Genomic DNA, 26,483 nt, shown 5'->3' with positions numbered 1-26,483 from the left:
CCTGCAGGAGCAGGGAGCACAATTCCTAATCCTCCACACTCTCACTGGCAGATGAGATCTTGATTTATTCTCAGCAGAGTTGTGAGGGCTGATGGTTGCTCCTGGAGTCAGGGGCATGGCAGGATCTGCACAGAAGTGTGGAAACACAGGATTGTATCTATGGTTTTGTCAAGCAAACAAAAGCTGTAACGTGGTTGTAATCCTGCTCCAGAAAACATGTTTCTGCAATAGTGCCTAAGGCTCTGCTCTAAGGCTGCTCATGTTTTCCTACTCCTTCTGGTTCCTCACTTCTAATCTCATCTTAATATGTGGTGCTATATATTTTGCAACATTTCCATTGTTGGAGGATGACACCCAAATCCAGTGCCTCTCCTTGCCAAATAACTGGGCTGGAAAGTGAGGCTGTTAGGGAATGCTGCTTGAACTTACTCAGCACTCCTTTTCCCTTCCACAAAACCTATTTTTCCTGAGTATAAACATTATGGAGATGTGATGTGCCCTGATTTCTCCCAGCCTAGATCTAGCATATTTCTCACTGGTGAGCTGGACAGATCTCAAGTATTTTTTTAAAGTAAAAACAAGTTTTACTTCAAAGTTTTAACAAGTAAATTTGTTAGTAAATCTATTTTCTAATGATCTTTACATAAAGGTTCACCTGCTGTGCCACTGAACACAGAGGAATGATGATTTATCCTTAGGAAGGAATAAGAATAGTTAAATAAGCACTAAACCAGTGAATATTGTGAAATTTTAAAATAAATTCAAATGAAAAATAGGCGTTAATGAAAAAACAGATCCTGGAATCAATAAAACTGAAGAGAAGCCCGCAGGAAGGTGGGGCTCCAGCACAAGTGCTGGATGTGGATGCCACCTGCTGGGTACTCACCCACAGAATCTGGCAGGGAGCAAAGTCACCTGGGAGCGCTGGAAACTGGACGAGATCCCTGGGATCACCTTGGCAGCAGTTCAGAGGCAGCAAATCCTGTAAAAAGCTGAAGGCACACTCACGATGGGGAGGATGCTAAAGCTGGTGCCTGTTTCATGCTAATGGCCAGTACAGGACATTCCTGAGCAGAATTCCCAGAGCTGCTTCTCTTTCAAGACTGTATTCTGCTGTGGCTGCTCTACAGCCTGGACCTCAGATATTTTTGTCTACCTAGGAACTTTCATCACCAGTGGGATTTCTTGGAAGTGCTCTGCTGGAAAACCAAGTGGTGATTTGATCTTGTGAAGTGCTGCCAAACAACATTAGCAGTTTTAACTTCCCTGCTGTGGGGCCATCCCTCACTCCCTCTGCGAGGATTCTGCAAGGACTGAGCTGCTCCATCTTTCCAGTTCATGGGGGACCATTTGCTGCCGGTCTTCAGGAGAAAATCACATTCCTGCTCCATGGTTGGAAGCACTGTGTGGTGAGGCAAAAGCCACTGCTCCTGAGTAACCACCTTTTTGAGTGCCACAGCACTGACACAAGGCAGAGATGAGGAGGAGGAGGGAGAGGAAGAGGAAAGGGAGGAGGAAGAGGAGGAGGCAGGTCAGTCCCCAACCTGCGTATTTGCTCACTCCGGGATGTGGAAATCAAAGCTCTTCTGGGCTGGCCCAAGGAAATATGAAGGGTTTGTTGTTACTGGCTGCTGAGCAAATGAGCTGGTGACTCATCAGCCTTTGCCACATGCTGCTTTTACAATTAGCATGCTGGAGTTCCAGACAACTGGGCTTTTATCAGCTAAAAAGGGAAATGAGCTCAGTTACTCTGGGTAAATCCAGGGCAATTCATTTGTAGACTGAGAACTTAAAGCTTTATAATGGTGATCACTTCCAAGACAGCCAAATTCCCTCTTGCCATTCCTTCTCCCTTTTGGTTGAAGAATATCCTGATGACCAAGGTCTTTTGGCTTTTCCAGTTTAATTTTATCTGGGGTATCTTTTTGATAGATAACCCCTGTTTCCTGTTTGTTCCTCTCCTAATGGTTATGCAGAACAGATGATCCCCAAGAAAGAGAAGCCAATTTACTCTCCCTTTCCTCGGGGCCCTTCTGATGCTTTACCATGCTTGGCTCACACACAGGTTTGCATCATCTGATCTCTTGCACAGATCCTGGAATGCCATGAGATGAAGGACTCATACTACTGATGGTTCCCCTGAAAATTGGTTTTATGTGCTAGATTTGTTGGTGTCTCCAACAGGAAATGCCAAAGCTGGGAAGCAGATCTGTGTACATGAGCTACTACTGAAAAGTTAAGCAGGAACTGAGGGAAATCTGCTGTTAGAGATGGACATTTTCATTGTTTTATGGATTGCAAAGTGATTTTTGCAGAGCAAGGTGTCCTGTCTTTAGTCCTTATCATCTCACCTGCTTAACAAAGGGAATTTGAGGGAGAAAACCCAGAAGTACTGTTTATATCTCTTCTGAGGCTTATGACTCTTCAGTCAGAGCCATATGCAATGCAAACATCACATTGCTGGAATGTCTTTAATCGCTGGATCTGAGGAGGCAGCTTGGGCTGGGGAAGACAGAGGCACCAGGAACAACACCTTGTGCCCCACAATCCTCAACTTGTCACCATGCCCAGGCAAAGGCCACCCCATCCTTCCTCCCCAGGTCTTGTTTTGTGTTCCTGTTTTATCCACTGGAGAGGTGGGGCCTGTTGTGACCCCTCCGAGGCACCGGGGCATTGCCCGGTGCTGCTGTTTGTCCCGTTGTGTGCAATAACTCCATGTTGGGTTATGTTGGTTTATACCCTAACTCCCACCTCTCCCATTCCTCCCGGACCCAAGCTGCCCCCACCTACAACTCAGGCTGCTCTTGGAGTACCAAACACCTCTGGCAAACTGACATCAGGAACCTGCAGTGTGAGTTTTGTAGAACATGGAAAAGGGCCGCCGTTCGTGTCCAGGGGCCCGTGGCCGCGAGTGGGTTTCTTCCTCTGAAGATTACGAACGGAGCGGTGAGCGCCGCGGAGCAACTCCTGCAGAGGATTCATAAGGGCAAACAGCGAACGTAGAGCCAAAGGCCGCATTATCCTGAGGGAGGACAGAACCTCCCCTCCCCTCGTAGTCCCCTCTGCAGGGAGCGCGGTTGGCTCCGCTCCGCTCCCGCTGCGGGCCCGGCCCGGGGCAGCGCCGAGGCCAGCGGGGGGCGCCGCGGCGCACGGCAATACCCACCCCGTGACGTAACGCCCCCAGCGCCTCCTCATTGGCCCTTCATCTCCCCGCCCGGGCGGCGCTTTCCTCGCGGTCGCTGCTGATTGGTGGGTTCGGGGACAGGTCCCGCCCCCCGGGCAGCGCCGCTGCCCCTCTCGGCCGGGACCCGCAGCGGCGCGGCGGGAGCGGGGCCTGCGCGGGGCTATGGCGGGCACGGCGCGGGGGCTCCGGGCGATGCCGCGGCTGCTGCTGCTCCTCTGGGCCTTGGTGCTGCCGCCGCTCTCGCTGCAGAGTCCGGCCCGCGCCCCCCACATCAAGAAAGCGGAGGCGGCGGCCGCGGTGCCCGGCGAGGCGCTGCGGTACCTGCACTCGGCCGAGCTGGGCGAGGCGCTGCGGGCGCTGGCGGTCGCGGCCCCCCCGGGGCTGGTGCGGCTCTTCAGCATCGGGCAATCGGTGGAGAAGCGGCCGCTGTGGGTGCTGCGCCTCACGGCCGGGCTGGGCCCCGAGCGCCCTGACGAGCCGGCCGGCGGCGCGGCCCTGCCCGGGCGGCCGCAGGTGAAGCTGGTGGGCAACATGCACGGGGACGAGCCGCTGGCACGGCCGCTGCTGCTGCGCCTGGCCTGGGAGCTGGTGCTGGGCTGGGCTGGCGGCGACGAGCGTATCGTCCGCCTGCTCAACACCACCGACCTGTACCTGCTGCCCAGCCTCAACCCCGACGGCTTCGAGCGCGCCCAAGAAGGCGATTGCGGCGGCGGCGGCGGCACCGAGGGCGGGCGGGAGAACAGCCGCGGCCGCGACCTTAACCGCAGCTTTCCCGACCAGTTCGGGGACGCCGAGCCCAACCTGGAGCCCGTACCCGAGGTGCAGGCGCTCATAGACTGGATGCGCCGCAACAGGTGAGTGCCGCCCGCTCCGGGGAATGGGAGACCCTAGAATTCACTTCCCGAGGGTGTCAGCCAGCTTCCAGCCCTCCCCGGTGCTTCCCAGCAAGGCCTGGGGGGAAGAAGTAATTTCCACGCGTGTTTATTCTCAGCCTGCCTCCCTGCGTCGGCCTTTCATCGCGGCTGGGACCGTCCTGTGCTGGGGAGAGCATTTGGTGGCCCCAGTTTTTGTGCAGATGCCGAGGAGCTGCACCAGCCCTGCGAGGCACACCCTGCCCACACCCAGATGTTCTGGCCTCCGTGGCCATCTGCATGTGTCCCATCTCCTCGAACTTGTGGCTGGAAACTTCTCACCTGCTTTGCTGTGGGCTTGTCAGTGGGTCTTGCTCTTAGGGCCAATAATGCTTACTCCACAAACTGTGGGATGCTGGAAATATTTGGGGTTAAGTGTCCTCTGTACGACCATGTTAACAAAGTTGTGTTGGACAGGGCTTCTTCCCCTCACCTTTGTGTTCCATGGGGAATTCCCTGGATTTAGCAATAATGCTCTATGCAGCAGCATTTGCAAAGGCAAGCCCTGTTTTTACAGCTGCCTTCCCCATGTGTTCAGTTGAAGCACGTGGGGCTGAGCCTCAATTATCCATGCTGACCCGTTTGTCCCTCCCCATCCTAAGGGGTAGCACAGGAGGAAGCTGCTGTGCCTGGAGTGGGGCAGCCCAGGAGGGGAGATGGTGCTTTTAAAGCCCAGCTCTAGTGTTGGGTTCTGGGGCAATCCTAGAAAAAGCAGTGGCCGAGCTGGGCACTGGTTCTTCGTTTGTCATGTGTTCTTCAGAGAACTGTGTAAGGTGCAGACTACAAAGGTCAATGCAACCAACCGTGGGAAATTGTGCAGAGAAAGCAGCAATGCACTGCAGCAAACTGTGGCCTTCTTCTCAAAATAGGGGCAGAAAGACATGAAGAGGGAGTGACAGTGCACCCCACCAACACACAAAACATTCAGCATTGTATAGTGTTTGCTTGTGTTTGGGAAACAAAATTTGTGTGAGCAAATGATCTTTATTAAAACTTGGTGGATGGCAGTAACCACGGGGATGGTTCTCCAGAGGAACTGCAGAAACTTCGCCAGTAGCTGTGTTCTAAGAATCCTTTAGGAACGTTCTGGTGCAGCACTTTGCACTAAAATCCCTCTAGATTTGGTTCAGCTCAAAATTGGTTTATAGGGAAACTCACGTGCATTCTTCATATCATTTTGAAAACACCTTGAGCTTTTTATTTTTTTCTCTTAGTATGTGAGGTGGGATTTGCTCTCAGCCAGGGTGAAACAGGAAGAATGTGGTGCTTTGTGTGTCCCTCTGCCTGGCAGCACCAGTTAATACTGGCGTTATTGTTAGACTAACATAACTGCTGATAGAAAAACGAATGAGTAAACAGAACTGTTTGATTAAAAAGGGAGATAGTGGGTGTAATGCAATTTGTGTGCACTATTTTAAGCAAGGTAAAGGTATTGGTCACATTACCTCTGCTTGGAAACCAAATCCCATTTGAGCAAATGCACAGGAGAGCTCTTCTTCCCCTCAGTGCTGTGTTTGATGGGAAGAGGAGAACAGAGGAAATTACCTATGGTAGTCATTGAAAAGCTTGTGCTGCCTGTGATCAAACTGAAGGGGGGTGTGGGACATGCCCTGCTATTTTTTCTGGCTTGGGATGTTAACAACTCTTTCTCACATCTAGATTTTATTTGGGAGTTAATTCTGTTGCACATACCAGATGTACTCAGAGCTTGACAAGAGCTATGTACATTGCTTTGTCTGTCACCAAGTTTGGGGGTTCAGTGTCAGGTTGCAGAAAAAACCTTCTTCCATCTCTGGCATTGATTCCACTTCCATTTATGTGCATTTTGCCTCATTAATCCCAGATAGAGTTTGGGTGCTCCGGAGAGCATGGTTTGGGTGGGAAAGCGGCAGAATAACTGGTTGGGTGGCTGTAGCCAACTTCCTGTTGGAATGTTTCCAGTCTGACTTTTTCTCCCTTTCCTTCCCAACCCCAGGTTTCTGCTCTCTGGCAATCTCCATGGTGGCTCTGTGGTGGCAAGCTACCCCTACGATGACTCTCCCACGCACAGGCCCACAGGAGTCTACAGTAAATCAGCTGATGATGAAGTCTTCAAATATTTGGCAAAAGCTTATGCTTCACATCACCCCATCATGAGAACTGGCAAACCCAACTGCCCTGGAGAGGAGGGAGAGACCTTCCCAGATGGCATCACAAATGGTGCCCAGTGGTACGACGTAGAAGGTAAACTGTGCTCACCCAAGAACTCACATCCAGACCAGTGGCGATTATCTCAGAGGAAAGGACTGGGGATTAAGTAATATTTTTAGCTTTGAATATGTTCTGGCAGCTTGAAATGAATGGAGAACATCATGGGAACACCAACTGATGAGTAACAGCTTGGGAGGTGTTTTTAGGGAAGAAATCACAGTAAATGGAAGGGTTCTTCCTGACCCCCTTACATGGTGGAGAGTTGTCCTGCATGTGGGAGGCTTCATTTGCCGAATGAACTTTTGTAGGTCTCTTGACAGTTGCTAAGGAGGAAATGAGTGTTAAAGGTATTAAACCAATGCCAGTGTTCTGTGAGGTCTTTTAACCTCTGAATTTGTAATTTTGTGATTATAGAATAGCCTGCTGTAAAACTATATGAAATTTAGATATGTGTTCTGCACTAACCAAGAAGTTTTTGCTGGAAGTGGGGTCTGCAGCTTTTCCATGGACTGCTCTACTCATAGACCTGTGTGGAGGGTGACAGCCTGCATGACCTGTTCTTATCCACCAGTGTGAGAGATCTAGAATGGATCTGAATTTTGCCCTGCAGGAGCCTCTAGGAGGGCTTTTGATCCCTCCATCATGCAGCTGCACGTGGAAGTGAGCTGAATAGGAGCAGATTACCTCCTGGTGCCCCCACTCTGCCTTTGCAGATGAAGGTTACTAGCCTAGCTCAGCCATGCAGTGGGTTGCTCTGTGTGTGTCGGTTTGGTTGAAAATATAAATAATAATTTATATAGGAGAAGCTCTCATGGGAAGGAGGGCTCCCAAGTTACCCCACTGCTGTGGCTCCTTGGTCCTTGGTGGATGTACAGCCACAGCTTCGCCAGGCAGGGCAGGAACTTCTGTGGTGAGAACACAACAAAAAAGTTGCAGAAATTATCTCAAGAAGTTGTGTTGCTATGCTGCTCTGCTTTCCCCTCTGCTGTGGCTGAGGAATGATGGCAGAAGTGCTGAGTATGCAGTGACAACCAATGTTGTTTATCCTTCAGAGCTTACAGCTTAATGATTTCTGGTGACACAGTGTCTTTCTGGAACATGGGCTTTGTAGCAGAGTCCTGAGTTAATCCTGCATCCAGCTTTCTTGGGAAGGCTGGAGAGGGACCCATTATAGGGCCTGAGCACATCATCTCTGAAGGAAGAAGGCTTGATTTTTAGCAGTGTCTGAATCATCCCTCAGGATTTCACTGGGCAAATAAGATGTTGTGTTCAAATAAGATGTGGTTTGATCCCTTTCTCTACCAGCTGTCTCTTTCCCTCTACCCTGCTGAGCACACCAGCCCTGGTGTTTGCTGGCTCAAGGTTCATTCTGCTGCTGTGAGAAGTCCAGCAGGAAAGTTTGTGTAATCTGGTGACTTGGCTTGTGAGGGAACAGGATATCCTGGATGATCTGTGCTGCCGTGTTGTGGTGGCTGTTGTTACCGGCAAACACTTCAGCTGGGAAGTTTCTTAATGGCAGCTCTGAGGTCTTCTGTCCTTGTAATGAAGTGGGGTGGGTGTGCTCTGAGGAGAAAGTTATTCCAGAGCTTTGGGTCTGTGTTCCCCTGAACCCAGAGAGCTGCATTTTTTCCTGCAGGGATGTCATTTTCATCCTCCTGCTTGGCTGTGGGGCAGCTGGTTGGTGGCTGTGGCGTTTGTGTGTGAACTTCGCAGGCAGAGCCTTTGCTCTGACAACAGGACAAGGAAATGGCATAATTTTCTTTTCACAGGAAATGAAAGGTGTGAACTGCAGACCAGATTGCTGTGTACTGCCATCACTGTGGTTTATATCTATCCAATAGCCTCCAGCACCCAAGTCTCTGCAGAAATAAAGCCTTTCTCTGTGACAAGCCACAGTGCCAGGCTCAGTACTGGTGGCTACTCAAGGGCAGAGATTGCAGTCCTGCTGACGTGGACTCTGAGAGTGGAACATTGCTGAGAGTGGCAGCAGCAGTTCCCCCAGAGCCAAGAAATTAATGTAAAATGTAGCCCAGGGAGACTATGGGTGAACTTACCAATATCATGCATGTAATTTGATGTTGTGTAAATTCACCCCTTCCAGGTTGTAGGTTTTAATGTTTATTTTTAGTAGTGGATGAAGAATAAGCAGAGGGGAGTCAGCTGAAAGTGGTGTGACAGAAGCAGCAAAACCATTAGAGAGGCTGTTTTGAGTTATCTGAGTTGTTCAGCTCTGTGCCAAGGAGTGCAGAGGCTTGTGCTTGGATCAGGAGGCCTTTCCCAGTGATTGCAGAATTGAAATGTGTGGTGAAATGAGTCTGAGGAAATCCCAGTCCATGAGCTGAGCTCTAGAGGTAGATAACCAGAGCTCATGGTTCTGAGTGGTGCAGGGCACGTGCTCGAGGCCTCCAGATCAGGTTGTGCCAGGACAGACTCCTGCAGGCTCCAAGTGAACTAAAGCCAGGAAAAACAAAGAAATGGAAACAGAGTGTTTCAACAGGTGGAAATTTTCCTGCCATATTTTATCATGTGAAATCAAACGTGCTGGAGAGCAAACTGCCGTGGGATTCATTGTCCTGGAGTTACCAGTTCAATTTTATGCTGGTGCCAGACTCCATTAACTTCCATTTGAGTTTGCAAACAGCCTCTTATATGTGTCAGATCGAGATGGCGAGTACAAACCATGAGAGTAATTGCTAAGGTCAAGTGTGCACAGAGGAAGATGGATCTCTGCCAGACAGCTGAATTTGGCTCCTGCATTCCAGCTGCTGTAGGTAAGCATTTTGTTACTGGGATGCTTTTTAGAGGCTATCTCTGGTGTGCATGCTCTTTCTCTTCCTTTTTAACCTTTGAGGGTTTTAACTACCAAGTGGCAGGTTCAGATCAAGGGAATACATGCAAAGTTAGGCTGGGATATGGAGTGCAGTTGAGAAACCACTCTCATCTGTGGCTGGGATGTGCTTTGCCTTTGTGTTGTTAAGAGATCCAGATCAGAAACTAAATTCAGCATGAGTGTATTTTGTGGGCAGCCTTGGAAGGTTTGTTTTTATGTGCAGTCCCTTCCTAAAAGATATTTTCTTGCTAGTGTGACTCTGATGTCTGGGTGTTGGAGATGTTTCTGGTGTCTACTGCGAGGCACTTCCTGGGTTGAAAGTGGATTTCGGTTACCTGTGTGCTTGCTGGGTTGTTTTGATTGTGGTTACCAGCCACACTCAGCTTTCAACCAGCTTTTAGTGCAGTTAAAATAAGTGCTGAGAACAGTATGGCATCACTGGTGGCCTCTGTTTCCTGGGCATGGCAGAGGGCACATGCACTGAGTGAGCTCTTGCAGAAGCTCTCAGTCATGTCTTTCTGGGGATATGCATGATTTGCTGCATTTATGTGCTTGTATTTTCATAGAAGTCTTGCTGCAGTTCATTTTCTTCTTGAGAGAAGTTTGGGCTTGATGGTTTGAATGTCTTAAGGCCTCTTTTCACATCTGTCATGAATTGCTGGGCAGTCTTGGGACTGCCCTTGTCTTTGAGAAAAGGCTGCTGGGCTGGGCTTCTCTGAGTCATACAGCTGCTGCTGTTGGAGGCCCAAACCTCACCTCCTCTCAGTTTTATTTATTAAATAAATTGATTAATTAAATTGTTATGATGATTGCAGACTAATGGACTAGAACATTCCTCTGCCTGCTTGGTGCTGCTGCTGGTGCTCACTCAGTCCCATGCTATGAGATAATCAGTTCTGAGCAGAGTCAGCAGCTTGTGCCATGTATTGAATCATGTCTCCAGCTTGCTTAGTGCCATCTGCTCTCTCTGCAGAGCACACATGACTGTTTTTCTGCTTTAACTTAGCTGCATGTTCCTTATCTGCTGATGTCTGTTCCAGTGAGAGTTGGAATTAGTTTTTTGCATAGCGCAGTTTGAAAATAGAGTCCTTGGCTGGCCTGGCAGGCTTCTCCTGGCACGTGGAGTATTTATGGTATCTGGATCCTCAGGCCTGACTCTAGAGAGCTGCATTCTCCTGGTCTGAGCTTGGCAGGGAGTAGAGGCCCCCGTCAGTGTGAGCTCTGCAGTGTTTGTGCTGCAGGAGGCCTGGGATCCCTGCCTGAAGTACAGTTCTGATGCTCAGGGAGAGGATCAGAGCAAGAGGGAGATTTGTTCTGAGCATTTCTGTGACCTACTGCCAGCCAGGGATAGACTTTCTGTGAAAAGGGGAATGGTGCTTCATGGGGAGGCTAAAAGACACCCTGTGATTAAAATGCTGAAGGTTTTGATAACTCCAACAGGTTATCCTAGATATTACCCAGAGCAGAAGCACTGTAGTCTGGCAGTTTTGTGCCTCAGGGGTGTATTTCTGCTCTGCTCCATGAATGTAGTGTTTTTTAGTGCAGGCTGAGTACAGTTCTCTCTTTACCCCTCTTGTGTCTCTGCATAGTCAGGGGAAACTGTGCAGATGGTATGTGGGAAAATACACAATTCCACATGCTGTAAAAATAACTGTCCTGCTCTGCAACAGAGCCATGTGAAGGCCAAATATGTGCAGTGGATACTATCCAAATTTTCAAGAATGCAGTGGACTACTTTCTCTAAGAGACAGTTTTACCAGAATTGATGTAGCAAACTGTAATTTAGTCCGGTGCTGTTCTATTATGGGTGAGCATCTGTCCTAAATTTGCTCGAATGGCAGATGAAGCGCTAAATATGTTTCATAATGGCTCTGGTTTACATTTTGGATGTTTTCAAATGCATTAACGTCCTGCTAGGAGCAGATGGTTGTGGGCTGGCAAATTGTTTCACTTGGTGTGGTGTTTACTGGTGAGAGGGCAGCCTGCTGTTCATGCTGTTCTGAGCCTGGTAACAGGAGCTGAGTGAAGCTGAGCATGGATCAGACTCACAGCCCTTGTTTCTCTAACCCCTTGAACTGGGTTTGAGAGTTAGAAAGTCCTCCAGCATGTTGTGGCCCCCTGTGCTATACAGAAAAGTCTTTCCTGCTTTGGTGTCAGCGTGAGCTGCAGTGCTCTCCTGGCTGCAAGTGACACTCGATTTGTTACAATGAAATCTCCATGTTCCCTTAGCAGCAGGCTCCCAGGAGAACTGGGAGGAACTGGGACATCTTTGTTTTGGTACCATCCCACACATCTTCCCAGGGGCCTGTTCTAAATCCTACTTTATGCTGTTAGTCCATCCATGCTTTACCCAGCTGAGTGGGGCTATTGAATTCAGCAGTGGACCCTGACCTTTTGGTCCACCACCTCTGGTAGAAGCCTCTCTGCTTGGTCAAGTGCTGCTGTTCCTGACCAGGCATTAACACAGCCCCTGCTAATGCCAGGCACTGCATTTGCATCAGGATATTGACCCATTCTGGCTGGTTAATTTGCCAGTGCCATGGAGAGTCCCTCATTTCAAGGGGCTTGTGAATGATTAGGAAACTGCTCAGCTGCTCAAAGTAAATGAGGTCTATTGGCACAGCACTAATGCAGCACTTCAGTGGGCCAAGCAAAGAATGGGTGCACAAAATCTGCATTCCTTGCAGTCCTTCCTGCTGGGGCTCTGCAGGCTGGTGCCATAATATCTGCCACAACTCTCTGCTTTCCTTCTCCTGGACTTGGCATCTGCCTCCTGTGGAGAAAATTCATTGCTGTTCTTTGAGAGAGGGGCTTCTGAGAGTCAATTCATCTCCTCCAGAAGAGACTCTGGGCACTTGTGTCCAGGTGACCCTGGTGGGAATCATTCTGTTGGTGTGGAGGTCTCTGGGCTCTGGTTGCAGGCGCTGCTGTTGGGATGGAGCTGTCTAGGAAGTGGTGGCCAAGGCTGTGACACACCAGTCTGCCTGTGTTCTAACTAAATAAGTTTGTGTAAGCCAGGAGACTTTGTCAGCATGCAAAAAATGTCGTGTGATGTGTCTTCCTTACTGACACAACTGCCTGATTGAGTGGTGGGAGCAATCCTTTCGTGTGATCATCTGGCTGCTGTCATGTGGTGGGGTTTAGCAGGGTGATTCTGAAAGCTGTTTCACAGACGTGTGGTGGTTTTGAAATGTCCTTTTTACTCTTGAAAGCTCTCAGAAATGTTTAGAGGGGTGAACATTTGCAATCTTCGGCAGCATGCTCAAGTCTGGGCTCCAGATTAGTGTTGATATCTGCAGCCCTCAAGTCCTGCTGATATGATTCAGTCCTGTTTGAGGAACAGCTTTTCTTGCTGAGGGTTGGTTGCAAACTTCAGCAAATGGGGTCAGGACAGTTGCTGGGACAAGGTGACCTTTTTGATTCATAGCAGTGCATGTGGTTTCCCTGGAGGGCAAGAACAGCAGGATGAGCTTAGTGCTGGGAAACAGCTCTGTGCACTCCTGTTTCTGTGTGCTCACCAAGGTTTGGCTGGTTTAGCACTAAGCTAACAAACTGTCTCCAGGTGTTGCAACATCCTTTCATTGTTTGAAACTCCTGCCTTACAGAGGAAGGGTGGGAGGAGGTTGGTGACTTGGCCAAAAACAAATTTCTCAGACTTTCCCAGGTGGATCTTTCTCAGGTGCAGGCACTTGGATAAGGAAAGAGCAGCTGAGGAAATAGAGAAGGGGAAGCCTTGTTCTGATCCTGTCTAGAGTTTTGCCAAGAGGCTTTTGGGAGAACAGTTGTCCTTGAAACTGATTCCAGTGTGCAGATTTGAACTGCCAGCTCCCAAGTTGATAGTCTGGTGTTCTTTCCTATCAAACTCATTTTGAGCGAAGTAACCTCTCTTGCAGGCAAACCTCACAAATCTTGAGGTAGCTTAGAATGCTCGGGGAAGGACTTGGCAGCTGGAATGTTCAGAGTCTGGTGTGGCACACTGGGCTTGTCGTATCTGGAAATGTAAACTGAACCTGTTTGAATTCCCAAGAGCTGTGCTGATGGACACATGAGACAAAAGGACTGTCACTTTGAGCTGGCTGTGGCTGATTTCAGTGGCCCGGTGTTCCAGTTACAGCATAGGCTGTCATGATGATGTGACCTGACTTTTCTCCTTAGGCTGCTCACTCTGGAGCTGGGCAGCATCCTGGGGAGACGCCATGTGGGGCTGAAGAACAAGGAGAAACAGCATTCTGTGGTGGGGTGTGTGTGCATTGCTCTTGGGACATCTCTTCCCCTTTTTCTCAGGTGGGATGCAGGATTACAACTACGTGTGGGCCAACTGCTTTGAAATAACATTGGAGCTGTCCTGCTGCAAATACCCACTGACCTCTGAGCTTCCAAAGGAGTGGGCAAACAACCGTGAATCTCTCCTGGCTTTCATTGAGAAGGTAGTGAGGGCTGGGCCTGGGGGTGGGTGTCCATGAAAACCTGTGTGTCCATGGTGGTCTGAGAGCACCGTGTTCAGGTGCCCTAGTGGCTTTGTTTGCCATGTGAGGTAACACAGATGCTGCAGCTGCTCTTTGGAGGTTGGTGGCTACAAAGCTGCTGTGTTTCTTTGTGGTTCTGCCACAGCTCCCACATGCCCCATGATGGCAGAGCTCTGCTCTTGTGGGGTGCAGTGTTAGAGGGACTGATTGGTGCTGATCTCTCTAAGTCATGCCAAGTACTGGCTGGTCTCAGTGCCATGAATCTCCAGTGATGTTCACAAGCATCAGCACTGCAGAGACCCTGGCTTGCAGAGCCCTCTGCCAGGCTGTCTCCAGATGCTGTGTATGAGCTGAGTAGGTGGCAGTTTAGCCTAGGATCAGAGGCAGCTGAATTAGGCCTGTGACCCTGCTATGTTCATATTGCAGTTTGCCCATGCTGATGAATTAGAGAGTTTGTTAGGGAGAGTCAGTCCTGAGGTCCTGCTGCTTTCCCTGTCCATGCTGGAATTCCTGTCCTTCCTGTCTGGTTGAGCACTGAGTCCTGACCCCTTGGGTGCCTTTGCCTTGCAGCTGCCCTGCTCTGCTGCATTTGGGGAAGGGTGAGGGGGTATTGCTGCCTTAGGACACTGTTCCTCTGATGTTGCCTGTCTTCAGCCAGGTCCTTGCATTGTTTTCCTCAGGTCCACATTGGCGTGAAGGGCTTTGTGAGGGATGCAATCACAGGAGCTGGCCTAGACAATGCGACCATTGCTGTTGCTGGTATTGCTCATAACATCACAGCAGGGAAATTTGGTGATTACCACCGGCTGCTGGTGCCTGGGACCTACAACCTGACTGCTTTTGTGATGGGGTAATGTTTCTATGGCAGCCTGTGCCCACACTGCCAACTGCTCCTGTTCCTTCTCCCGATTCCCTCCCCCCTGCCCCAAAACACCTCATGTATTTAAGAAGCATGGCTGGAAGCTGCAGCAGTAAATGGTTCCAGCTCAGAGCTGCAGCTGTGTTTGCTCCTGCAGCAGGATGCTGTTGAGTGCACAGAATTTCTGCCAACTTCTATTTGACTGCTTGTATCAAATTGCATCTTCCGTTTATGCAAAGGGAGGAAGTGGAGTAGGGTCACTCCCTACTCCAGTTTGTGTTGTCCCAAGCCTGGGCATCAATGTGTAACTTGCCTCTTGGCTAGTCCTGTGATAAATCTGGGGCTTCTTCCCTGCTGAACCTGTGGACTCTTGCAAGGACAGCAGTGGAGCTGGGTTTGGGGTGAGTCCCATTAGTTGGTCCCTGTGAATCTGTCAGTCATTAACATCCCAGTGCATTTGGGCTGGAGGGAGTAGGCTGGAGTGATGGAAGGACTGCAGGGAGCTTTGGCCTCTGCTCTGCAGAGCCTCCTTGCGCCTTCTTGCTGAAGCCAGTTGTTTTTTCCACAGTTACACACCAGTGACCAAAGAGAACATTGAGGTGAAGGAGGGAGATGCAACAGAAGTGAACTTCTCCTTGCAGCCGACTGTGATGCCACCAGCTCCTAATGTCACACAGCTCACGGCAGCGCCTGCCCCTGTCACTGCCATCACCCCCACCCCTGTGCAGGCTGAGGCCCCAAATCCAACCTCTGTCCATCAACCCATCCAACCCGTGGACTTCCGCCACCACCACTTCTCAGACATGGAGATCTTCCTGCGGCGCTACGCCAACGAGTACCCCAACATCACCCGCCTCTACTCCGTGGGCAAGTCCGTGGAGCTGCGGGAGCTCTATGTCATGGAGATCTCTGACAACCCTGGTGTCCATGAAGCAGGTGATGTGGAAAATCCTTTCTAGTAAGGCACAAATGCAAGAGACAGACCCTTTGTACTGGGAGAGGCAGAGCAAAAAGGAGTGCAGAGCTGGCACCTCTCCTGAGAGACTGAGCTACTCCTTGTAGCATCCTTTATAGAAAGTGCAAGTGCAGTGGGTGGCACTGTGTTAGAGCATTTCTGGGGACATCTGTGCTGGTTATGGAGCTCTAGGGAAGAAGAGACTTCCAAGAGACTTCCTTGAGACGTTGTTCTTAGGGTTGTGGGAGCAGAAGTGTGAGTTTTAGGTAAATGCCTTCCAGCAAAGCCTGCAAGAGCAATGCTCAGGGTGGTGAGGTGTCTCCAAGGTGTAACAGAGTGGTTATAATTGTCTCTGTGGTGTAACCATGTGTCTGCAGGTGAGCCAGAGTTCAAGTACATCGGTAACATGCATGGGAATGAAGTTGTGGGGCGAGAGCTTCTCCTGAACCTCATCGAGTACCTCTGCAAGAACTTTGGCACAGATCCTGAAGTGACTGACTTGGTCCAGAGCACACGGATCCACATCATGCCATCTATGAACCCTGATGGCTATGAGAAGTCCCAGGAAGGTATTGCTGTCTGTGCCAAAATCTGTAGGGTTCCTAGCTCCCAGAACAAGCCTTTGGGTTCATGGAATCCCTGAGAAATCTGGAAGCCTTGCTGGAGCAGGAGTGCTCTCCATGCAGGGGGAGGCTGGGAAGGGACTTGGTGTGTGCTGTGGGATGAGTGGGTGGACCCTGATTGATGGAGTCTGGAAGCTGTTGGGGAGAGCTCTTATACTTCAGCAGTGCTGTGAGCTGCCCCTGTTTTGGGTCCCCTGATGGTTTATGGCTAATCCAGGGCTTTTTAAAAAAAAAAGACATTTCTTTGACACAGCTCTTGCTTGCTGTGCTTTGGTCCATTCTCTTAGTAAATGCAGTGTGGGAGCCAGGCTGTCTGCAGAGCACTTGTCCAAGGATAACACAGATTTTTATAATGAGGTTAAAACTGGCAAAAACATCCTTCAGGGAAGTCTTAGAACTACGTGGCTCTTGCAGGGTGGCAGAACAGAGACTGTCCAGAATCACTTTCTGGAAGCAGAGCTCTGCTTGGGTTTAAGAACTTGTCTGGCTGGTTTGAGAAGGTGAGCTCTGAGGTTTCTGTGGTCATGACATCTGGCTGCAGAGATTGTTCATGGTTCAGTGCCATTCTGCTGGTCTGACTGCCCTGAGAGCCTGAGCAAACACCCTCTGAAAGGGCCCTCAGGCACTGCTGCACAGAGCAGGCCACTTGCTGGGAAGGGCCTCGGTGCCCCTTTCTGGGTGTAGGGGAATCAGTACTGCTGTGCTCTCTGCTCTCTTCACTAATTACTTGTAAAATCTATAGTAAGAGGTTGCCTCTCTTCACTGGGCATGAGCTTGAACTTGTATTTCATTTTCAGGAGACAAAGGAGGTACTGTTGGCAGGAACAACAGCAACAACTACGACCTGAACAGGAACTTTCCAGATCAGTTTGTCCATGTGACAGACCCTCCACAGCCAGAAACTCGTGCTGTCATGGCCTGGCTAAAGTCTTACCCGTTTGTACTCTCAGCAAACCTGCATGGAGGTACCATATCCAAACCAAGCTCCTTCCTCTGTGCTGGGCTTTGTGGGGTGGGAGTTTGCAAGGATGTGTCCACAGCGTTCTAGGTGTGCACTGGGGAGCTCTTGTGCTGCAAGATGGAGCAGAAAGTGGAAACAGAGGGTGAAAACCATGGCCCCCCAACCACTTCTCTGAAGGGGGCATCTGGGAGATGGGGATGGACTTTTGTGAGCAGTTGCTCAGCAGATGGTCTGGGAATGGGATATAGAGCTGTGGCTGTTAAAGGCTTCAGAGCATTTATAAAGTGAATGCAGTCCTGAGGGTTCCCTGCCTTGAATCGCATGGCAGAACTATGAAATTTGCAGTAATTTAATTATCCTTTTGGAAATTAAGTCTCTGTGTATTATAGCTTACTCCCTAGACAGTTTGCTGGCTTGTAGCTGTGGTAACTTGCAGGTGCATGCTTTATTGCCAGCATGTTTGATTTGTAGTGCAGAAGTGTCATGTGTGGGTGTGAGGGGGCTGGCAGGTCTCCAGCTGCAGTGGTGTCTAGGGTTTCATGGTGTTATTACTACAGCTCCCTTGGGGAAACCTTCAGCAATAAATTCCAGAAAGCTGAAAAACGGCATCACATGGGCAAAAAGCACCATGCACGTACTAGGAAATTCCTCCCCTTGCTTCCACTTCTTTGTGAAAGCAGTTATTATGTGGTTGTGTTCAGCCCTCCTTCGTGTAAGAGCCAAAGCTTTGATGTTGTTGTGGCTTTGGTTCTCCTTCCCAACTAGGTGTGGTGTTATCTCTTCCTGTGCTTCCGTCTCTTCTATCCACTGGGTTTAATGCTTTGTTTAATGCCAAGTCTTGAGAAACAGAAGTCTTGGCACTTGCTGGAGAAAAATTTCCACTGTTATGCTGAGGAATCACTGGGAAAGCACATGAGTATGAGCCAAAGCTTGTTTTGCCTGCAGGTTCCCTGGTGGTTAATTACCCCTTCGATGATGATGAACAAGGAGTAGCCATATACAGTAAATCCCCAGATGATGCTGTGTTCCAGAAGCTGGCACTTGCCTACTCCAAGGTAAAGCTCTAACAGAAAAATGGGCACATCCTGCTAGGTTGACTCCTGGGAAACTCCTCTTCAGCTTCCAGGGAACCTCCTGAGCAGCTGGTAGAGGTGGGTGCAGGCACTGTGAGTGAGCCCCTGGTGTTGCAGGCACAGCAGGAGGGTCCTACAGGAGGCTCCCATCCCATGAATGATGCCCAGCGTGCTCTCTCTGCAGGCAGAAGGAGGAGAGCTCTTATGCAGGCACTTTTAAGGGTGGTGGAAAATGCTGCTCATGGGCTGGGAGGAGAGCAAGGATATCTGGGCTGGGATTGGGTGTGGGTGCAGTCAGTGCTGCAGTGATAGACCCACATCTGTGTTTGGTAGCCCTGAATGTTCTTGTTCTAGGGAGGGTAGAACAAGAGTGCCTGTGCCTGTGGAGTGCAGGCTCACCTTCACACATTGCATCTTATTTTATAGGAAAATGCAAAGATGTACCAGGGAAGCCCTTGTAAGGATATGTACCCCTCTGAGTACTTCCCACATGGCATCACTAACGGGGCTCAGTGGTATAACGTTCCAGGTAAAGTACACCTGAAATCTCCTGCACTGTTTGTCTTCAAGTTAATGCATATGCTTAAGCTTAAATAATTTAGGCTGATCAGTCAGGAACTCTGAACTGGTCAGCTCTGATTAATGGGACTCAGGTTTCTTTTGTAACCTCTTAAATAATGTGCCCTAATATAGTTATTCCTGGAAGGAATTTATAGTGTAGTTTCTCTGGCTATTAGCAAAACAGTTTAATAAAATTTTACAGCACTTTATTAGCATGAAAGGTATTTACAAGACAGAAGGTTTTGTCTGCTCTTTTGGCATCCCTTTGAAGCTTGAATCCTGCCCTGTGTAAAAGCCTTTTCCCTTCAAGTTTGTACTTCATCTTTTTCTACTATCTGATTTTTATTTTTTTTTTCAGCTGTGACTTCAGAAGTCAAAACTTCTTTTACATTCTTGTTGTAGGTGGGATGCAAGACTGGAATTACTTACATACAAACTGCTTTGAGGTGACCATTGAGTTGGGCTGTGTGAAATACCCAAAAGCTGAGGAGCTGCCGAAGTACTGGGCACAGAACCGGCGCTCACTGCTGCAGTTCATGAAACAGGTGAGGTGCTTTGACCTCAGGCAGGGTTAGCTCCTTCTGGGGTTTGCTTTACACAAGCCAGAATGAACAGGATGATCTGCAAATGCTGCTTCCTGGCCAGACTTCTTCTCTACAGAAAGCATGCCCATCAGAACCTCTTTAACTCCTCTCCCTTCCTTCTGAAAACAACAAAAGTTATGAAGGAATTAGCATCCAGAGGTTACAGATGGGGGCTTTTTATGTATCACTACCTCGAGTTTCTTGAGACTGGAATGTCCCTTGTATTCTCTTGCTATCTGAGTGGGGCTGGTGCTGCACACCTGGAGTGTGCAAACAAAGGTGTGGAGCAGAGAGCGCCATGCTGACATCCCGAGCCAAACAATTGCTCACTGTACTGATCAGGTGATCTTTGTCCATTCCAGCCCAACCTGAACACCTTGCCCCTCTGGGAATGCTGAAAATGTGAGGGGTGGGAGGCAAAGTGAGTGCTGGCACTCAGCAGAGCTCCTTTGTGCAGGTTCACCAGGGTGTCTGGGGCTTCGTGCTGGATGCTGTGGACAAGAGAGGCATCCTCAATGCCACCATCAGCGTGGCCAATATCGACCACCCGGTGACCACCTACAAGGATGGAGACTTCTGGCGCCTCCTGGTCCCAGGGATGTACAGAATCACAGCGTCTGCCCGAGGGTGAGCAAGCCCCAGCACAAGTAAACATGAGTGACTTCCCACTCAGGAATATTCCATCACCTCTGCCTGCCTACAGGACATGTGGGCATGGGTGTTTCTCCTGCCCTCTGGCCTGTGCAGATAGCAGTGTGAGATGACTAAGGTGTCAGACTGCTCACCTGGCACTGCTGTACAATCCCAATCTTCCCTTGTTAGGAGTGGATGACTTCTTGTCTTTAGGGGAGATTCTTTTGCAGGCAGCTGCCCACAGACTTGCTAACTTCAATGCTGTCAAAATTCTGTATTAGAACAGCCTGATTTGTTGTCCTGCCACTCTGCCGTGTAACCTTGCAACACCTGAGCCAAAAGCAGTTCAATGCCATGTTGGGCCCTGAGTTGTTCCGTGTCTTCCTGCCATTCCCAGTCCCTTTGAGCTGTTCTTGTTCCTTATTTCTATGCTTCTCCCTGTGGGCAGAGGAGCAGTGGCAGTCCCATGTGGCTATGTAGTCAGGAACAGGGCTGGCTTGTTGTCCAAGGTTTTAAATGCCTGATGTTTTCTTGTACCTTCTTTTCCCTGGGCAGGTATGATCCACTCACTAAGCTGGTGGAAGTTGATAGCAAAGGTGGGGTGCAGGTCAACTTCACTCTTTCACGGACAGACAGCAAAGTGGAAGAGGGAAAGGTGCTGGTCTTGAACACTCCAGACACAAGCAACCCCAACGAGAAGGAGTTTGAGACCCTGATCAAAGATCTCTCTGCTGAGAATGGTCTGGAGCGGCTCCTGCTCACCTCCTCCAGGGATGTGGCTCCCTACAGATACCGGCCCTACAAGGACCTTTCCGAGTTCCTCCGAGGCCTCAACCTCAACTACCCACACATCACAAATCTCACCAGGTGAAAACAAAGCAGCAGCCTGGGCTAGGAATGGGTGTGAAGTTGTTAGTCATGAACACAGTGCAGAGATGGGGAGCTCATCCCTCCCTTCCCTGTGCTCTCTGAGATGGAAGGAGCCCCATGTGTAAGGACGTGGTAGCAGAACAATGGCTGCAGGGGCTCATAGGTGCATCCATGTGCTTTTCCCTGACTTAGTTCCCATGGGATGCTTGGGACTGGTGATATTCCCACCATTGATATCCCAGACTTCTGCAAATATCTCTGCTCCTTACTATTTTGTCTGTTCTTTAAATCCTTTCTGACATCCACCCTGCTGAAGAGTCCCCAACAAAAATTACCAGATTTCACTTAGAAATCTCAGATGGCCTTTTTTTCATTGTCTACCTCCAGATTTTTTCAGTAGTGCGAGACACTTTTGTGTGAGCTTGCCCTGGGCCGAGATCTTTGCCCTCCTGCAGCAGACCAGCTGCTGCCATCCTCTGCTGTTCTTTGTGACCTGTGGCACTTACCCTCTGTCAGCTTTAGAAAGCACAAGTCCCTCTGTCCCAGGGCCTCATTTGCTTGTTGTAACTAGGCACAATGTGCTCATGTGCTGTCCCTGCTGGTGCCAAGGCTGCTTTGCTGATCTGGAGCCTCTATTGTCCCTGCAGTTGCATCAGCCCTGAGCTGTTCCCTGCTTTCCCTGCACTCAGTTTGCCAGCTTAATGGCATGGCTGCAGCAACAGCTCCTCCATTACTGGGAACAGACCTCTTTTTCCCTGCTTTATCAATTAGTTTGATGTCCAGATATATCCTGCCCTGAACGGAAAAAAGAAACAAAGCAAAAACCACCACCAGCAGCACAGAGGATCCAGCAGTTCCACATTTCTCATGATCCCATAGGCTGTAGGGACATGTACAGAGCATTGGATATTCTGTGCATCTGGACTTGGATACACCAGGATAACCTAGATGCTGGTGTTCAAACTGATGTTCACAGTGAATTCTGTTAAGTGCTGCTGCAAATCTGCCCCCTGATCTGGTTGTGTTTCTCTTGCCTTTGCAGCGTCCCACTGGAGGCTGGCAGCAGTTCCTTTCCATGCCAGGATTTCTCCATGAGGTCAGGTTGGAGTTGCAGCTCTGTTGCTGAGCTGACACTCCCATTTCCCATCTCTTGGCAGTTTGGGTCAGAGTGTGGAGTTCCGCCAGATCTGGTCTCTTGAAATCTCCAACAAGCCCAACGAGTCTGAGCCTGAGGAGCCCAAGATCCGCTTTGTTGCTGGGATTCATGGAAACGCTCCCGTTGGGACAGAGCTGCTCCTGACACTGGCAGAATTTCTTTGCATGAACTATAAGAAGAATGCTGCTGTTACAAAGGTGAGAGGCCAATACAAAGACCTTGGAGCCTCCCAGCTGTAGCCTGAGATGACAGTGCTCACTGGGGGAGACTCCTTCTGCCAAAACTGGATTGGGGCTTGCAGTGATTCCATGTGTGTGATCCACAAGACAAGAACCTCAAACTGCAGCTCCTAGCTTAAGATCCAGGGAAATGAACCCTACTAATTGCACTTTGTGCTGTTTCTCCTTTTGCTCAGCTGATTGACCGGACACGGATCACGATTGTGCCTTCCCTGAACCCAGATGGACGCGAGATCGCCCAGGAGAGAGGCTGCACCTCGAAGATAGGCCAGACCAACGCTCATGGCAGAGATCTGGACACAGATTTCACAAGTAAAGCAACTGCCCCAGGGTTGGATGGAGTTGCTGGGTTACAGTGTCTGCCTGTAAAGAAGGCAGTGCTCCAGGAAGCACAGCTGCTGGGAAGCTTCCAGAGCTCAGATCCTCTTTACAGACAGTAATTTGGAGTCTCTTATGTGCAAGAGACAAAGCAGAGTTACTTAGGAATAGGAGAGGTCAGATAATACCTGATGTATTTTTACTCTTTATGGATTTCTTTCATCTCTAAAAAAATGCCCTCTGTCATGCTCCCCAGAAAGTCTCCTTTTTTTGTGCTTTTCTGGTTTCCATGTAACTGTATCCATAGCACTGTATCAGCCCACCCTTCCTGAGGAGGAAATGTTCCCTGCCCAAGTTTGGTGGGGATCATCCTAACTCCTTCCTTAAGAAAATGTCAATTCCGTAACATTGTTGTGAGCAAACACACATGAAATTCCTTCTGCACAAAAGGAAACAGCTTGGGGAAATTGTGAACTAAACATTTGTTTAGTTTTGCAGATGAATCCCCCCACCAATGGATAGTTTGGGCTGGGTGCTTTACTTGATCAGTCAGGTGCATCTGCTGAGATCTAACAGAGGCCTTTTCATACCTGCAGCAGACCTAATTTCAGACATAAAGGATGTACTTCTGGCCTCTCAAACAGCAGAGGAAACTGTTCTTAGTTCCTTTTTCTACTTGTTGTTCTGATTTATAGGCAATTACACCCAGTACTCAGTGGCACGAGAGCCTGAGACCAAAGCCATCATGGAGAATTTGATACTGAAGCAGGATTTCAGCCTCTCTGTTGCTCTGGATGGAGGATCTCTGCTTGTCACTTACCCCTATGACAAGCCAACACAGTCAGGTGTGACCAGGTGCCCGTTTCCCTCAGGCTGTCTCTGCAGAGATTCATGTGACTACATGCTGTAAGGGCTTTTTGTGCTTGTGGTATTCTGTAGCCTCCTTTGTGTTCAGCCCTTTGTCTGTGCAGTTGACAGTCTATAATTCAATCTATAAAACCTCAAAGGGTTCAGCTAGGGATCAGAACATTTGCAATTTTTATGCTTACAGCAGTATTTCAACCTTTCCTCTGCCAGGACCAGTATAAAGTCTGCTTTTGATACTGCCCCTTATTGTTAGAGGAGATAGGAATGCTCCTGAAACAATATGTGTCTCTGTTTAGTACAGGATCATGGGGTTAAAATGGGAATCTGCCCCTGCAGGGAATGAGAGTTGCATGCTCAAAGTCTCACTTCTGCTGTTGCAGTGGGGAACAAAGAAACACTAAAGCATTTGGCGTCTCTGTATGCAAACAACCACCCAGTGATGCATTTGGGCCAGCCAGGCTGTCCAAATAAGTCAGGTATGTTTGGCTGAATCCTTTAAGTCCCTGTCAGCCTGTGGCAGCCTCTGCTGGGCCAGCTCTGGCTGACAGCTGTGTTTTTGCTCTCACAGATGAGAATATTCCTGGTGGAGTGATCCGTGGCTCGGAATGGCACAGTCACCTGGGAAGTATGAAGGTACTGCTGTGTGGCACAGGGCTTTTCATCTCTGCTAAACAGCCAATAAAAAGCATATTTGTCCTGATGTCTGGGCAAAGCTTCTCCCCCTCCAGCTGCACTTTGCAAAGCTTTTTTAATACCTCTTTCCTTGTAACTGTGGTTTTGTTTTTTGCAGGATTTCAGTGTGACATTTGGTCATTGTCCTGAGATCACTGTTTATACTGGCTGCTGCTACTTCCCCAGTGCTGGACAACTTCCTGGCCTGTGGGCAGACCACAGGAAATCTCTCCTTAGCATGCTTGTGGAGGTGAGCTGCAGTTTGTGGGAGGAAATTCTGGAGTGAAGTGTGGGGGAGAGGAGGAGGACAGCATGGAGAGTCTTTGTGGTTTTGTTGGTGCTGTGTAATTAGAGATGTTCATGATTTAGGCTGTATGAGGAATGGATTGAGCAGAGGATGCAAGTGACCAGGGCATGTGTTGACACATGAGTTAAACATTTGTGCTGTGTTGCCTTGCACTGTTATTTATTGTGAGGGTCCAGAATGGAGAGTGGGCTGTATTTTAGAGGGAAAATAGATGGCATTTTAGTTATAAATGCACTGTAAGCTTGGATCTGAACATTAAGTGTTTGAAATTCTTTGTTTCAGGTCCATAAGGGAGTGCATGGCATTGTCCAAGACAAGAGTGGCAGGGCAATTTCTAAAGCTGCCATTGTTCTGAATGAAGGCTTGAGGGTCTACACTAAAGAAGGTGGCTATTTCCACGTGCTCCTGGCTCCAGGTTTTCACAGCATTGATGCAATAGCCAGTGGGTACCAGCAGAAACATGTCAAGGTGTGTGAATGTCCATGTTGGAGATGTTTCCCCATTCCCTGTGTTCCCTGTCACATAAAATCTTCCCTGTTTGGGTGCTGCCTGGTTGTGCCTGTGTTTAACTGCTGATTAGGTGCCATCAGGAGCTGTTTTCTGCCTTAACAGAATGGATGGAAAACATCCATTTCCAGCACAGCAGGGTGGTTTTGGGAGTACCTTTTCTTTCCATGGCACTTTCCTTTGACCAGGGCAGGACCAGGCAGATGACAAGTGTCTCTCTTGTCTGAATCCCCAAGATCTGAGGTGATCTAAACTCTCATGTTTTTTTGCAGGTCTTTGTACGTGATGATGCACCCAGCTCTGTGTTCATAGTATTTGACACAGAAAACAGGATTTTTGGACTGCCAAGAGAGCTGGTTGTGACTGTGGCAGGTACAGTGATACTCTTTATCAAAGCTTTGAGCTTTGCTTTCTGTATCAGTTCATGAGAACTTCAGCTGACAGAGACCCTCCACTGAACTGGGAAAGCAGCCTGCAGGTTTAAGCCATCTCCTGCTTTCCCTTCTGAAAACACTCTTATCCTTGCAAACTCATCCAACCGCTCTTGGTAGGAGGGAAGGAGGAAGTAGAGTGTTCTGCAGGGATTTGGAGGGTCCAAAATATACTTTGAGACGTCTAGAATGGGGAGAGCTTGTGTGCATAGGAGATCTTGCTTCTTCAAGGCTTTTTTTTAGGTGTTGTGACATCAGGTAAATGTGAAGAGATTTTATTTTCTCAAGGTGTCAGCTGCTGAAGAGGGGAGTGTGGGAGTTTAGACCCAGTGGTCTGCAGCGGAGCTTGGTGATAATCTCCTAGATTTCAAACACTGAAAATGGAGTCTGTCCTGTTCTGGGAGCAGCTCTCCTGTCCTCCATGGCCTAGGAGGAAGGAGCAGGGTAACAATGAAGTGAAAGAAAGTGGTTGGGATGGCAGGAGGGAGGAGAGATGCTGGCAAGCCTGGGAGCCTCTGGCATGGGGGAACATGGCATTAACTTTGGTGTCCTTTCTCTGGCAGGTGCCAGCATGTCTGCCCTGGTGCTCACTGCCTGTATCATCTGGTGTGTGTGCTCCATCAAGTCCAACAGACACAAGGATGGCTTCCACCGCCTCCGGCAGCACCACGACGACTACGAGGACGAAATCCGCATGATGTCCACTGGCTCCAAGAAATCCCTCCTGAGCCACGAATTCCAGGATGAAACAGACACTGAAGAAGAAACACTGTACTCCAGCAAACACTGACACCTCCAGGGCAGGAAAGGAGGTTTCCATGGACCAGACCCGGTGGTGGAGGGCGATCCCTGTGGTTCAGTTTTGAAATGTTAGCTTCAGGATGTGTCTTCCAGAGGGGTGGGTGGCAGCTCCCAGCTTTCCTCTGTTTGCTCTGTTCCTGTGTACAGGCACTCAGTGGGTGTTGGAGGCTGTTCCTGAGATGGGGAAATGGTTTGTTACATTTTTGGGTCAAGATCTGGAGGTTTATATGATGGGGTTTGAAAGGCAGCTTTAACAGGGTGGCCAGCAGAGCTCTTAGCATTTCCCCAGCATCTCAGCACAGGGACCAGATGGTGGGGAAGTGCCCCAAGACCTGCATGGGGTTGTGGTCACAACACTCCAAAAAAGGTTTCTCTACCTGTTTTGATTTCATATTTTCCACTACATGCTTGAGGGAAGCCAGATCCTTCAAAGTGACTCCACATTCTGGAGAGCAGATCTCAGAAAAAGACGACCTCCCCCCCCC

The 26,483-nt window shown here is 49.3% G+C and overlaps 1 protein-coding gene across 1 annotated transcript; it reads left to right on the top strand.

Annotated features, from left to right (window-relative positions):
* Window positions 1-3,271: 3,271 nt before the first annotated feature.
* Window positions 3,272-26,483, top strand: CPD (carboxypeptidase D). The gene is made up of 21 exons (XM_058854507.1): window positions 3,272-4,038; window positions 6,071-6,318; window positions 13,400-13,542; window positions 14,262-14,431; window positions 15,009-15,376; window positions 15,773-15,964; window positions 16,816-16,983; window positions 17,925-18,034; window positions 18,479-18,581; window positions 19,016-19,158; window positions 19,655-19,824; window positions 20,386-20,697; window positions 21,858-22,053; window positions 22,272-22,407; window positions 23,109-23,258; window positions 23,661-23,756; window positions 23,849-23,913; window positions 24,071-24,202; window positions 24,542-24,727; window positions 25,039-25,138; window positions 25,761-26,483. Exons 1-21 carry the CDS (start codon window positions 3,347-3,349, stop codon window positions 25,985-25,987), a joined length of 4,107 nt encoding a protein of 1,368 aa, XP_058710490.1. The 5' UTR covers window positions 3,272-3,346; the 3' UTR covers window positions 25,988-26,483.

Source organism: Poecile atricapillus, chromosome 21 (assembly GCF_030490865.1).
Source record: "Poecile atricapillus isolate bPoeAtr1 chromosome 21, bPoeAtr1.hap1, whole genome shotgun sequence".
Taxonomy (NCBI): Eukaryota; Metazoa; Chordata; class Aves; order Passeriformes; family Paridae; genus Poecile; species Poecile atricapillus.
The sequence above is the reverse complement of the archived record's forward strand: the minus strand, read 5'-3'. Positions and strand labels throughout refer to the sequence as shown.